This window comes from Papaver somniferum, chromosome 9, assembly GCF_003573695.1.
Source record: "Papaver somniferum cultivar HN1 chromosome 9, ASM357369v1, whole genome shotgun sequence".
Classification (NCBI taxonomy): Eukaryota; Viridiplantae; Streptophyta; class Magnoliopsida; order Ranunculales; family Papaveraceae; genus Papaver; species Papaver somniferum.
The window spans coordinates 51323321-51335508 of record NC_039366.1 but is presented as its reverse complement, the minus strand read 5'-3'; the positions used below and the strand labels follow the sequence as shown (position 1 = coordinate 51335508).

Sequence of the window (12188 nt, the reverse complement as noted above, 5' to 3'; positions counted from 1 at the left end):
CTACACTTCAGGGGAAAAAATGTGACTACTTATAAACTAATCCATATGATATGAAGTTAAAATAGTGCATAGTTTAATTCAGATATTCCGAAGTTTTTGAATAATTTTATATATAAAACTCATTGACAGTTGGGAAAAGAAATTAATTATTAGTTACAAAAACTAAGAACTAAGAAACAAGAAGAATCCCAGAAGAGAAGAAGTATAACTAAGTGAAAGTTTTGTAGTTTCTTTTTGTTGTTTTTTGTCATTTAAATTATGTACTTCTTGCCACTTCTGTAAGCAAATGTAATACCTTTTACGGTTTGGAAGACGAATCAGTGAAGTTAACCACTTTACCAGACTTCATTTCTAGTGCTTTCTCCAAGTATTTTGTCTGAAAATCCGAATCTCACATCTTCTCAATCTGGGTATGAATTGTGAAATTTGCAGTCAAATATGAACGTGATGGGCAGAATTGAGAAATTCAAGTAAGTTACTGTTCAAATTCTTAGATATCCTTGTGCATTTGTGTTTTAGTGTCAGTATAAAGATAGAGAAGCTGTTTTTGGTTTCAATTTCATGATTGACTTTCTGGTTCAGATTTGAGAATATAATCAGTCCACATTGAAATCTGAATGTGGCTATAACTGTTATTGAGTGAAAGATGAAGTATGAAGATCCAGAAAAATAATAAAAATAAAAATATTTTTTTCACTGCCCTTGTAGAATACTTGTTGACCCAAAGTTATTTTTTTCTTTTTTGCTTTTGAGGTTTGATAGTTGTTAGATTGCTCAAAGGAATCTTGATGAAAGCAGTTATTGAAGGTGTTCACATTTCTTTTGCATCCTTTGCCTAACATTTAAGAAGTTCTTTGGCTTTTGTCAGAAGATAGAGGAGTCCGGGCGTTAAATAATTCACGGTCGAAACTTCTTCGACTTTCTATGGAATACACTAAATCAAGATCAGTGAGGTTATTCATTTCACTCTCTCAGTGAAGTTAGTTCAGATATTGGTTTGCCTTGTTTTGCTTTTAGTTCTTGACGTAATAATTGAATCCAATCTGACATATATTGGTTGCTCTGGAATAAATGTTTTAGATTTCAGGATGATGCTGAAGTTTCCAAGTACACAGCAAGTAAAGTAGACAATTTGGTTAAGCTGACTTACAAGATAGATGGAACACAGTTCCCTGATTCAAGCCCGAGGATGTCCGACGCTGACGGGTCGGACAGGATAAGCAAATCGTTAAAATCTAAAGTGCTATCAAGAGTATTTTCTGAAGACTACGAAAGAGCCAATAAGAAAATATTGGATCCCCGCGGATCATTAATTCATCGATGGAACAAAATGTTCTTAATAGCGTGTTTAGTTTCTCTTTTTGTGGATCCATTATTTTTTTTCATACCAGGTGCTAAAGATGACATGTGTATTGAAGTTGGATTAGGTCTTGAAATATTCCTCACTGTTGTAAGGTCATTAGCGGATGTATTTTACATAGTTCAGATATATGTACGGTTTCAAACAGCTTATGTTGCTCCATCCTCTCGTGTATTTGGTAGAGGCGAGCTCGTAATAGATTCTAAAAAGATTGCCGCTAAGTACCTAGCAAAGGATTTCTGGATTGACCTTGTAGCAGCATTACCGCTTCCACAGGTATGAGACTAACTGAAAATTTTCCTCCTGTACGAGTACCTCTCTATGGTTTATAAATATTCAGATGTGCACAATTTCAGTCAACACAGCAGTCAATTAAGTGTTTCAAACTGTTGTACTGTTTGTGTTTTTTCATGTTTTATTCGTAAGTCTTTCATCATATTATGATAGATATCCTGACCCTTTCCGTATGTTGTAGGTGTTAATTTGGTGTGCATTCACTAATCCAGGGAGTTCAACAGTGACAAATACGAAAAACATTCTTCGGTTCAGCATAATTTTCCAATATCTACCCAGGCTATTTCTCATTTTCCCACTCTCACAACAGATTGTAAAAGCCACAGGTGTTGTGACAGAGACTGCATGGGCCGGAGCTGCTTATAACCTAATGCTGTATATGCTGGCAAGCCATGTAAGTTTTGTTGTTTTTTAAAGTTCAGTTTCTACTTATATGAGAGTCTCGGTGAAGGAAGAACAATTTACCTTAACTCTGATTATCATGCATAAGAAATTCATGCCCTTCAGGGGTTTTGGGTGTTCCGATGGCCTGAATGACCAAATCAGCATGGATTAACACTACAAGTTCCTTTGAACCTGGATGGTTTAATTATTGGTCTTTGGTTAAGCTGAAAATGGATTTTCAACTCATCCATTTCCATGTTTAAAGGTTGTAGGAGCTTGCTGGTACCTCTTAGCGATTGAACGACAAGAATCATGTTGGAGGACTGTCTGCCAAGTCCAGAGGGCAACTTGTCGAAGTGGATTTTTTGATTGTCGTAACATGAATAAGCCAAATAGGGTTGATTGGTTTACATCGAGCAACATCACTTCACTGTGTACTACTGTCAATGACTACTTTAAGTTTGGAATATATGGGGACGCATTAGACTTCGATGTGACATCCGCGTCATTCTTTAACAAGTACTTTTACTGTCTTTGGTGGGGTTTGAGGAACCTGAGGTAAACATATTTCTGAGCTTACCTTCACTAATTAACATTCTAATAATTCTTCTAAAATTCATGCAACTATGTGTCAATCAACTTGTTTAGCTCTTTAGGGCAAAATCTTTCGACAAGCACTTACGTTGGAGAAATAAGTTTTGCCATCGTTATTGCGATTGTTGGTCTGGTGCTTTTCGCTTTGCTTATCGGAAATATGCAAGTAAGTCTATTCATACAAGAATACATGTTTCTCAATGCATTAATGTATGGGTGCTCCGTTCTTGCTGACCCTAGCCTCAGCTGAGTTGGAATTCTTCCTTCTAGGGGTCACTGTTTCTATTTTCTGAAACTAGATGTGCTCGCTTCATTTAAAGTCCACGACTATATGTAATAGCCTAGTTTGAAGTTTCGGATTGCATGATTCTTCTCTCATGTGTATTAATGATCTGCTTTTCTTGATTACAACAGACTTACCTCCAATCAACAACTGTGCGATTAGAAGAGTGGAGAATCAAGAGAACAGACACCGAACAATGGATGAGGCACAGGCAGTTACCTCAGGAATTACGGCAATGTGTTAGAAGGTATGATCAATATAAGTGGCTGGCAACTAGAGGAGTTGATGAAGAAACTCTTCTCAAAGGTCTCCCAATGGATCTTCGTCGAGACATTAAAAGACACTTGTGTCTTGACCTAGTTCGACGAGTAAGTTGAATAATTCTTTCTTTTGCAACTTTCATTTTATATTTGAACGACTTCACCTTTTTATAACTTATATTTTTACACTAATATGTTTACCATTTCTTAATTGGTGACCTGAATAACAGGTACCTCTCTTTGATCAAATGGATGAAAGAATGTTAGACGCAATATGTGAAAGACTAAAACCTGCACTATGTACCCAAGGTACGTGCGTGGTACGCGAAGGAGATCCGGTTAATGAAATGTTATTTATCATCAGAGGTCACCTTGATTCCAACACAACAAATGGCGGTAGAACTGGTTTCTTCAACTCATGCAGAATTGGCCCTGGTGACTTCTGCGGAGAAGAGCTATTAACATGGGCGCTTGATCCACATCCGAGTTGTATCCTCCCGTCATCAACTCGAACAGTTAAGGCAATTTCCGAGGTAGAAGCATTTGCTCTCATAGCAGATGATCTAAAATTTGTAGCTTCTCAATTCCGTAGACTTCACAGTAAACAACTGCGGCATAAGTTCCGGTTCTACTCACATCAATGGCGAACTTGGGGAGCATGTTTTATACAAGCAGCGTGGCGTAGGTTTAAGAAACGGAATTTAGCAGCTCAACTAAGGGCTAGGGAGAGTTGGAGTGAACCGTCGCCATTGGCACCAATAGATTTGTCATGTTTGCCCCCACCAGGGTCTGGTTTAGCCGTTTATGCCGCACGATTAGCAGCAAGCACTAGAAGAGGTGCAAAGTTATCATATGGATCAGATTCTCCTAAAGTTAGCTCTTTGCAGAAACCTTCTGAACCAGATTTTGCCGTTGAAGATTGAGAAAAAACTTTAAGGAAATTTTACAGGGTAAACTTGGTTGCTAACTTGGGAACTAATAATGCATTGCTGAATGTACATGAATTGGGTGAGTTTCATACTTAGTTGTTTTACATGTATACTTCTTCTTCTATAGTACTAGTTATTAACAAAGGATTAATTCATTACAAAATACATTAAACAAGAAAAGAAAATCTCTTCTATTTTGTTGAAGGTTTGGGTGGATATATATGAATAATGTACCGAAGTTGAAACTAATAATAACTAGAACCAATAATAAATTTCCTTTTCTGTTATCTGATTCGTTTTGCTACTTTGGAGTTTGCTGCACAAAGTTTACAAATTGAATTTTTTTTGCTTCCGAGTTTAGAGTACACTTCCAATTTAAGGGCGCAAGATGCCCGTGCTGCCGGTTCTCTGTTTTGCCGAACACCCGTTAAGGCTGTCTTGTGAAACCCCTTGGTGACAGGAGCACAATATATCACTAAAGGCGCCTCTCCTATTTTTAGAGTTGAAATGGGTAAATGCTCTGCCTGTATGGTTGATGCCTCGTAATGTGGCGGGAGAATGAGATCTTGTATTACCAGACTGATGAAATTTGTTGTATCACATAACATAAAATTGAGCAAGGAAATCACTTTTCCAGCATGCAATTTTCCACACAGGAGATTTTTAGGATGCAAGACCGAAATGAGTGGTAAAGATTTGGTGTTACTCACCAAAAGAATATCGGAACGGTCAGTAAAAGGAGAAATAGATACTGCAAGAAAGATATTTGATGAAATGCCCCATCGAGATTGTATTACTTGGAACGTTATGCTTAGGAGTTACATTGAGAATCATAGGATTAGTGATGCGCAAGATATGTTTGAAAGTATGCATGAGAAGAACACTGTATCATGGAATTCAATGATCATGGCTTATGCCCGAGAAAGAAAGATGCATATCGCGCTGAAGCTGTTTTTTATCATGCCTGATAAGGATGTTACCAGCTGGACTACAATCATTTCAGGGCTTTCTCGAGACAGACAAATAACAGATGCGTGGCGGTTGTTTAAGCTAATGCCTGAACCTAACTCTATTTCATGGTCTGCTATTATATCAGGATTTCAACAAAATGGGTTGGCTTCTAAAACCTTGATTCTTTTTAGACAAATGTTATCAGTGGGTATTCGACCAACTCCCCATTCATTTACTAGCGTTTTTACTGCTTCTGCAGATGTAGCTGCACACTCAATTGGCCAGCAACTGTATTCTCAGTGTATTAAAGTGGGGTTTGAGGGTAACACTCATGTAGGAAACTCAGCCATTTCGATGTTTGTGAAATCTGGGAATTTGGATTTTGCAAGGGGAATATATGTAGGTTTGCCTCAGCCTGACATTGTCACCTGGAATTCTATGATTGTGGGTTATGGGCAAAATGGATATGGTGTGGAATCGGTTTTGGTTTTCCATCAAATGCAAAAAGCTCACTTTTTACCTGACAGCATTAGTTTCTTGGGTGTACTTCAAGGGTGCAGCCACTGTGGACTTGTGGAAGAAGCAATTCAATACTTCAGAAATATGAAGATGGGCTATGGGATTTCCCCTGGACCTGAGCACTATGCTTGCATTGTGGATGTCCTCTCACGTGCAGGGTTCGTCAAAGAAGCATTGATGATAATACTAAAAATGCCATTTGAACCCACGGCCATCTTTTGGAGAACATTGCTGAACGGGTGTAAGATTTGGGGTAATTTGAACTTGGGCATGTTTGCAGCTGCTCGAGTATTAGACCTTGAACCCCATAATTCAAGTGCTTGTTTGATGGCCATTGAGATTTATTCATCTGTTGGACGATTCACAGATGCTTTAGATATGAGGAGGAGAATGAATCAAAGAGAAGCAAAGAAGGAGATTGGTTACAGTTGGGTTGACATAAATGGTAAGGTACCTTTGTTTACCACAAGGGATGAAACTCATGCTGAATCAGAAAATATTTACAATACACTTGAGCTGTTATACTATGATATGCAGTAGAGTCTGAACATATTAAGCTACCTTATACAGATTATGTTGTCTAAATTTGTTAAGTTGATATTCAGAACCTCCAGTAGCTAGTTAATGTATCATATGAGAGATAACCCTTTTGCATATTCTGTTTATTCAATAGCGTCACACTTCATTTAGGCCAATGTATTTATTTCGGTCACTGATTTTGGCAGATTGATGCGTCTTACTTAATTGTCCATTTCAGATTTAGAGCCTCGAGTACTAGTTAATGTATCATATGAGTGATAAACCTTTTGCATATTCTGTTCTTTCAATAGTGTCACACTTTATTTAGGCCAAAGTATTTGTTCCGGTCTCCGATTTAGGCAGATTAATGTGTCTTAATTGTCCATTTCCCTTCTGTACATCTTAGGTTTTGGTACTCACACTCTAGTCTTTGAATCTTATAAGAATTTATTCTTGAATCTGTTGTTATTTTTCTAGCTGTTGGTACCAAAAATCAGAGGCAATGGATTTGGGCCTCATCATACAAGTTCCAAGTTAGTGTGGTGAGCTTAATCCCTAGAATTGGGATCAGTGTTGGTGTGCCCTGGGGTTTTGAGTTATTGTCCCCTATGGTCCCCTCAATTTTGGGAGACTCTGCTGTGATTCAGATGCTTACAGCTATTTGTGATGGATACTTTTTTTTTAATAAGATGTTCATGGATTGCCTTACTGGTCTGGTATATCCCACAAAGCACAAACCTTATACCGACTGACATTGTATGGTCCTCGAGGACTTTGACAGTTCAATTTCTGAGGGACATCATGGTGTCATTCTCTTATCCAGTTTAGGTTGTTATAGTCATCATTTTTGGTTCAACTATTAAAAGAAGTATCCCTTCTTTTAGGGACATTACAAATAGCACTGCTAATGCATCAAAGCAATTTGAGCATAAATACTGGAAAAAAGAAAGATAAGTATCCCAGTACTAGTTCATATCATGATGTTGGAAATGTTCTGCACTTTCACCTGAATTCAAAATGACAGGATATATCATCAGTTGCTACATTATGTGGGAGATAGAAAGTATAGGACGTTAAGTTAAACACCTGGTGAGAACCCCATCTATGAATGCCACTCATAGTTGTAGATCATTAAACAGTTTGGTCTCACAAAGTTGGATAAATGAGACACCAAAGTAAGTTGATTGGGTCCACATGGTGGTGGTTATGTGTAAGATTTTAGTTTTACTTGTTTGGAAATGGGACCATGTAGGGAAGTTAGTGTTCAACGGCCGGATATAACGGGTGCATGAATGGTCAAGGCCTCTTTTAGAGTGTCGGGGACATGAAGATAGGCAGAACCAGCTTCCCCATTAGCTAGGAAGAAGAAAAAGAAAAGACATGCAAACGCAGCTCCGTGATTAACACAGTTGGCAATGTTGTTGGTGTGTTAACGATGTATATCGGTTCAGATATCACCATTGCAGTATCATGACGAATAACAGACAGATTAGAAATTATCTACTCAACAGCAATTTTACTACGTAATTATTTTCTGAGCCAGGCGCGTAACAACAAAAATGAACTCGCAGCTGAAGTGACCAATCAAAGATTCTAAAGAATTGATTTTATTAATCTCTCACACCTGACACATTGTTCTACATTAAGTATTTATACAAGTTACAAAGAATGAAAGACCTAACAGCTAGAACGAGTTTACAGGGCTTGTTACAATAACCAAAGATGCATAGGACTCGGATTTACAACAAGTTCAATAACCATATTCCTGAAGACTTGGACTATACATGGACTGCCGACGGTGCGGACTATATACACAGCTGTGGTGCAGATTATATACACATCTAATACCCCCCTCAAGTTGGAGGCTGAGGACCATCTGCACGAAGACCCAACTTGCTAGAAAGGCGAAGAAAATGATCCACTCCCAGCGGCTTTGTGAAAAGATCGGCTAATTGTAAAGCTGACGGTAGATAAGTGGGTTTGATTAGACCAGAAAGAAGTTTGTCACGTACAAAGTAGCAATCTATTTCAATATGTTTAGTTCGTTCGTGAAAAACAGGATTAGCAGAAATATGAATGGCAGCTTGATTATCGCAATAAATGGGAATAGGTTTTGGAATAGTGATACGAAGATCAGTGAAAAGATAATGCAACCATTGCAGTTCAGAAGTAAGTCGTGCAAGAGCACGATATTCTGCTTCAGCAGAAGAAAGAGATACTGTTGGTTGCTTCTTGGACTTCCAAGAAATAGGGCTGTCCCCTAACATCGTAAAATAACCTGTCGTTGATCGACGAGTTGTAGGGAAGCCTGCCCAATCAGAATCGGTGTAACCCGAGAGAGACAAAGAGCTTGAGGCAGATAAAAAAATACCATGACTAACGGTACCTTTAAGATAACGAACAATACAATGTGCAGCATCCAAATGACCAGAGCATGGTTGTTGCATGAATTGACTTAAATAATTAACAGAAAATGTGATATCAGGACGTGTGACCTGAAGATACAAGAGACGACCTATGAGACGTCGATAAATACTGGGATCAGAAAGAGGATCACCAGAGGATGGCAGTAGTTTAAGATGTTGCTCCATTGGAGAAGGAGAAGGCTTAGCTCCCAAAAGACCACAGTCAGTCACAATGTCAAGAATATATTTGCGTTGACAAAGTAAAATACCTTTGGGAGAACGTGATACCTCAAGGCCCAAGAAATATTGCAAGTGACCAAGGTTTTTGATAGAAAACTGAGATTCAAGTTTGTGCTTGAGGTCATGAATAGCAGGGTCATTATTACCAGTGATAACAATGTCGTCGACATAAACCAAAACATAAATGGAGATTGCACCAGAATGGAAAGTAAAAAGAGAGTAATCAGCATGAGATTGGGTGAAACCTGCATTAAGAAGAGCTGAAGAAATTTTAAAAAACCATTGACGAGAAGCTTGTTTAAGGCCATATAAAGATTTATTGATCTTGTAAACACGAGTATCCCCTTGCTTATGAAAACCTGGAGGGATCTTCATATAAATATCTTCTTCGAGATCACCCTGTAAAAAAGCACTGTTAACGTCAAGTTGATGGAGTGACCAATTATGAATTGCAGCAATTGGTAAAAGAACACGAACAATAACCATCTTGGCTACTGGAGCAAAAGTGTCATGGAAATCGATGCCTTCTTGTTGCGTATAACCCTTAGCAACGATACGGGCCTTACGACGTTCAATCGTACCATCTGGTCGATATTTGGTTTTAAAAACCCATTTGCATCCAATGGCAGTTTTTCCAGGAGGAAGATCGGTAATAGTGAAAGTGTCATTGTCCTCCAAAGCCATATGTTCCTTAAATATGGCAGTGCGCCAATCTGGAATTTTAATGGCTTCGGAAAAAGTTCGTGGTTCATCATTAGTGAGAACAGATAAAATGAAAGCCCGATGTTGGGGAGTGAATTGAGTAAACGAAATACAACGTGTAAGAGGATATGGAGAAGGTGACTTACATTGCTTCACAGAGCAGATATAATCTTTGAGATGTGAAGGACGACGAGATTCACGTGTAGAACGACGTAAAATAGATTCAGGCTCAACAACAGTAGGTGAAGAAACTGTAGGTGGATCGACTGCAGTTTCCATGTGTGACAGAGAAGGTTTCGGAGAATGAGTATTGGGCGAGGAGACAACAGTGGACTGCATCGGAGAATCAGTAGAGGGATGAGACGGTTGCAATTCCAAAGAATAAGTTGAATCGTCATAAACAAAATCATCCTGAAGAACAGGTTGAAAAATGTCATCAATAGGAATCTGTGCATCCTTAAAAGAAAAAATATGCTCATGGAAAATAACATCACGATACACAAAGGTGGATTTTGTGGACAGATCAAGAATGATATAACCTTTATGGTTATATGGATAACCAAGAAATACTCCTGGCATAGCATGTGAATCAAATTTATGTGTGATCTTAGTATTGCGAGCATAACATAAGCAACCAAAAATACGTAAATGACGATAGTTAGGTTTCGTACCCAATAAGACCTCATGAGGAGAACGTTTAGATAGTATTGGAGTTGGCATTTTATTGATGAGATATGTTGCTGTTAGAATGCATTCACCCCAGTAAGTAATGGGCAAATTGGCCTGAAAACGAAGAGCCCGAGCAACAGTCAATAGATGACGATGTTTCCTTTCAACCACCCCATTTTGTTGGGGAGTATAAGTACAACTACGCTGATGGTGAATACCATTTGCATGTATCCATGCCTGAAATTCACGTGATAAAAATTCAGCACCATTGTCTGATTGGATACGTTGTAAGACTGGTAAGATAGGTAGGGAAGAACCTGTAGAGAGGGTATGAAGTTAGGTAGAATACTGAGTCATAACATGAGAAGCAAAAATTTTGAGAAATTTGCATGTTTCACTCTTAGTATGCATGAGATATACCCAAGTACATCTGGAGAAATCATCTACAATGGTGAGAAAATATTTAGCACCAGTCAGAGAAGGAGTAGAAAAGGGTCCCCATATATCACAATGAAGTAGTTCAAAACAACGATGAGAAGAAACATGATTCTTATTAAAAGGCAGACGAGTCTGTTTAGCCCTAGGGCATACATCACAGAAGCTAGAGAAATTTGACTTAATATAGTCATATGAATTACAAAGAAAACGAAAACGAGCTAAACTAGGGTGTCCAAGCCGGCAATGCCATGTATCGAAGGACGTCTTATGATTGAAAAAAACTCTAGAGGCTGGAGAGTGTGATGCAGAAGCCCGTAATTGATAAAGACCAGAGGAAAGTTCACCCTGACCAATTACTTTGGTCGTGAGCCGGTCCTGAAAGGTAAAAGAATTATGTGTAAGAATAACCACACAATCCAAGGAGCGAGTTAACTGGCTCACAGACAACAGATTAAATTTGAAATTTGGAATATAATGAACATTATGCAATGTTAAAGTTGGTGAGAAGACAACTTCACCAATGTGCTTGACAGTAGATAGAGTACCATCAGGAAGTTGCATTTGAATTAAAGATGTGACAGGAGAGTAAGAAGTGAAGTAAGACAAGGAGTTGCAAACGTGGTGTGTGGCACCACTATCAACAAACCAGGGTTCAAAAGAAGAAGTGTGAAATAACTTACCAACTAAGTTCACCCTGGATTCCATTTGAGTTTCCTCAGACGAAGGAGTGATAAGAGCCAACAGTCGAGAATACTGATCAGCTGAGAAGATGGGAGCAGCAGGTGAATGGGTAAGCTGGGATTCCAAATGGGTAGCAGTGGTATTGGCAGCAACTGGCTGCGACAGAGAAGAGTTAGGGAAACCGTGTAAACGATAGCATTTATCTCGAACATGGCCATGACGATTACAATAATCACAGTGAGTGTCGAGGCCTTTTGTTATGGCTGGTAGCAGGACGAGAACTAGATGAGGATGCACCGTAACGGTTGGTGTTCAAAGCAGCACACTCGATGTTGGGAAGAGGGCTGGATGTGATATGTTGTTGTTCCTCTTCTTGCTGCACCATGTTGAATATGCGCAGAGCAGTTGGAAAAGGGTCCATCAACAAGATCTGACTTCCGAGATTAGAGAAACGATCATGCAAGCCCTGAAGAAAATCCATGGCTCTGTCACGCTCTAGGCGTTCAAGCAGGTGTTTCCCAGCACCACAAATACACACCTCAGTAACAGCAACAAGGGAGTCATATTGATCCCATAATGTTTTGATCTTTGTGTAGTATAAGGAAACAGACATCGACTCTTGCCGTATAGCAGCTATGGCAGATTTCAATCGAAATAAAATAGGTGCATTAGAGATACAAAACCTCACTTGCAGATCCTTCCATATTGCATGAGAAGAAGGAGCATATAGACAGCTTGCCCGGATATCAGGTTGGCATGAGTTGAGAAGCCAACTGCCCACCAGATCGTCGCATCTCTTCCAGCACTGATAGGCAAGAGCATCAGTAGGAGGAGGAAGAGTACCATCTACGAATCCAAGTTTCCCTTTTGCGTTGAGGGCCTTGGTGATTCCACGAACCCAGGATCCATAATTGTCACCCTGTAACAATGGAGAAAACAAAACAGTGGCAGGGTTATCAC

General features: G+C 39.0%; 2 protein-coding genes across 5 annotated transcripts; both read left to right on the top strand.

Annotated features, from left to right (window-relative positions):
* The first annotated feature begins 237 nt into the window (after positions 1–237).
* Positions 238–4606, top strand: LOC113307539 (protein CNGC15b-like). 4 transcript variants are annotated; one of them, XM_026555972.1, is made up of 8 exons: positions 238–470; positions 1081–1636; positions 1836–2048; positions 2304–2596; positions 2687–2798; positions 3047–3283; positions 3406–4183; positions 4466–4606. In XM_026555972.1, the coding sequence occupies exons 1-7, from the start codon at positions 439–441 to the stop codon at positions 4096–4098; spliced, it is 2136 nt and encodes a 711-aa protein (XP_026411757.1). In that variant the 5' UTR covers positions 238–438; the 3' UTR covers positions 4099–4183; positions 4466–4606. The 4 variants fall into 4 exon arrangements, with proteins under 4 accessions (XP_026411757.1, XP_026411760.1, XP_026411759.1 ...); XM_026555975.1 differs by lacking the exon at positions 4466–4606 and having other exon boundaries at positions 1081–1455; positions 1543–1636; positions 3406–4142; XM_026555974.1 differs by lacking the exon at positions 4466–4606 and adding an exon at positions 872–953 and having other exon boundaries at positions 3406–4142.
* Positions 4607–4785: 179 nt separating this feature from the next.
* Positions 4786–6114, top strand: LOC113311936 (pentatricopeptide repeat-containing protein At4g02750-like). Its single transcript, XM_026560717.1, has one exon. The coding sequence runs from the start codon at positions 4786–4788 to the stop codon at positions 6112–6114; it is 1329 nt and encodes a 442-aa protein (XP_026416502.1).
* The last annotated feature ends 6074 nt before the right edge of the window (positions 6115–12188 follow it).

Excerpts from the sequence above, each read along its gene's own strand:
- LOC113311936 (XM_026560717.1), top strand. The coding sequence starts at position 4,786 with ATGAGTGGTAAAGATTTGGTGTTACTCACCAAAAGAATATCGGAACGG.
- LOC113307539 (XM_026555972.1), top strand. The coding sequence starts at position 439 with ATGAACGTGATGGGCAGAATTGAGAAATTCAA. Across the intron at positions 471-1,080 it reads GGCAGAATTGAGAAATTCAA|ATTTCAGGATGATGCTGAAG; the intron begins GTAAGTTACTGT and ends TAAATGTTTTAG. Across the intron at positions 3,284-3,405 it reads GTCTTGACCTAGTTCGACGA|GTACCTCTCTTTGATCAAAT; the intron begins GTAAGTTGAATA and ends CCTGAATAACAG.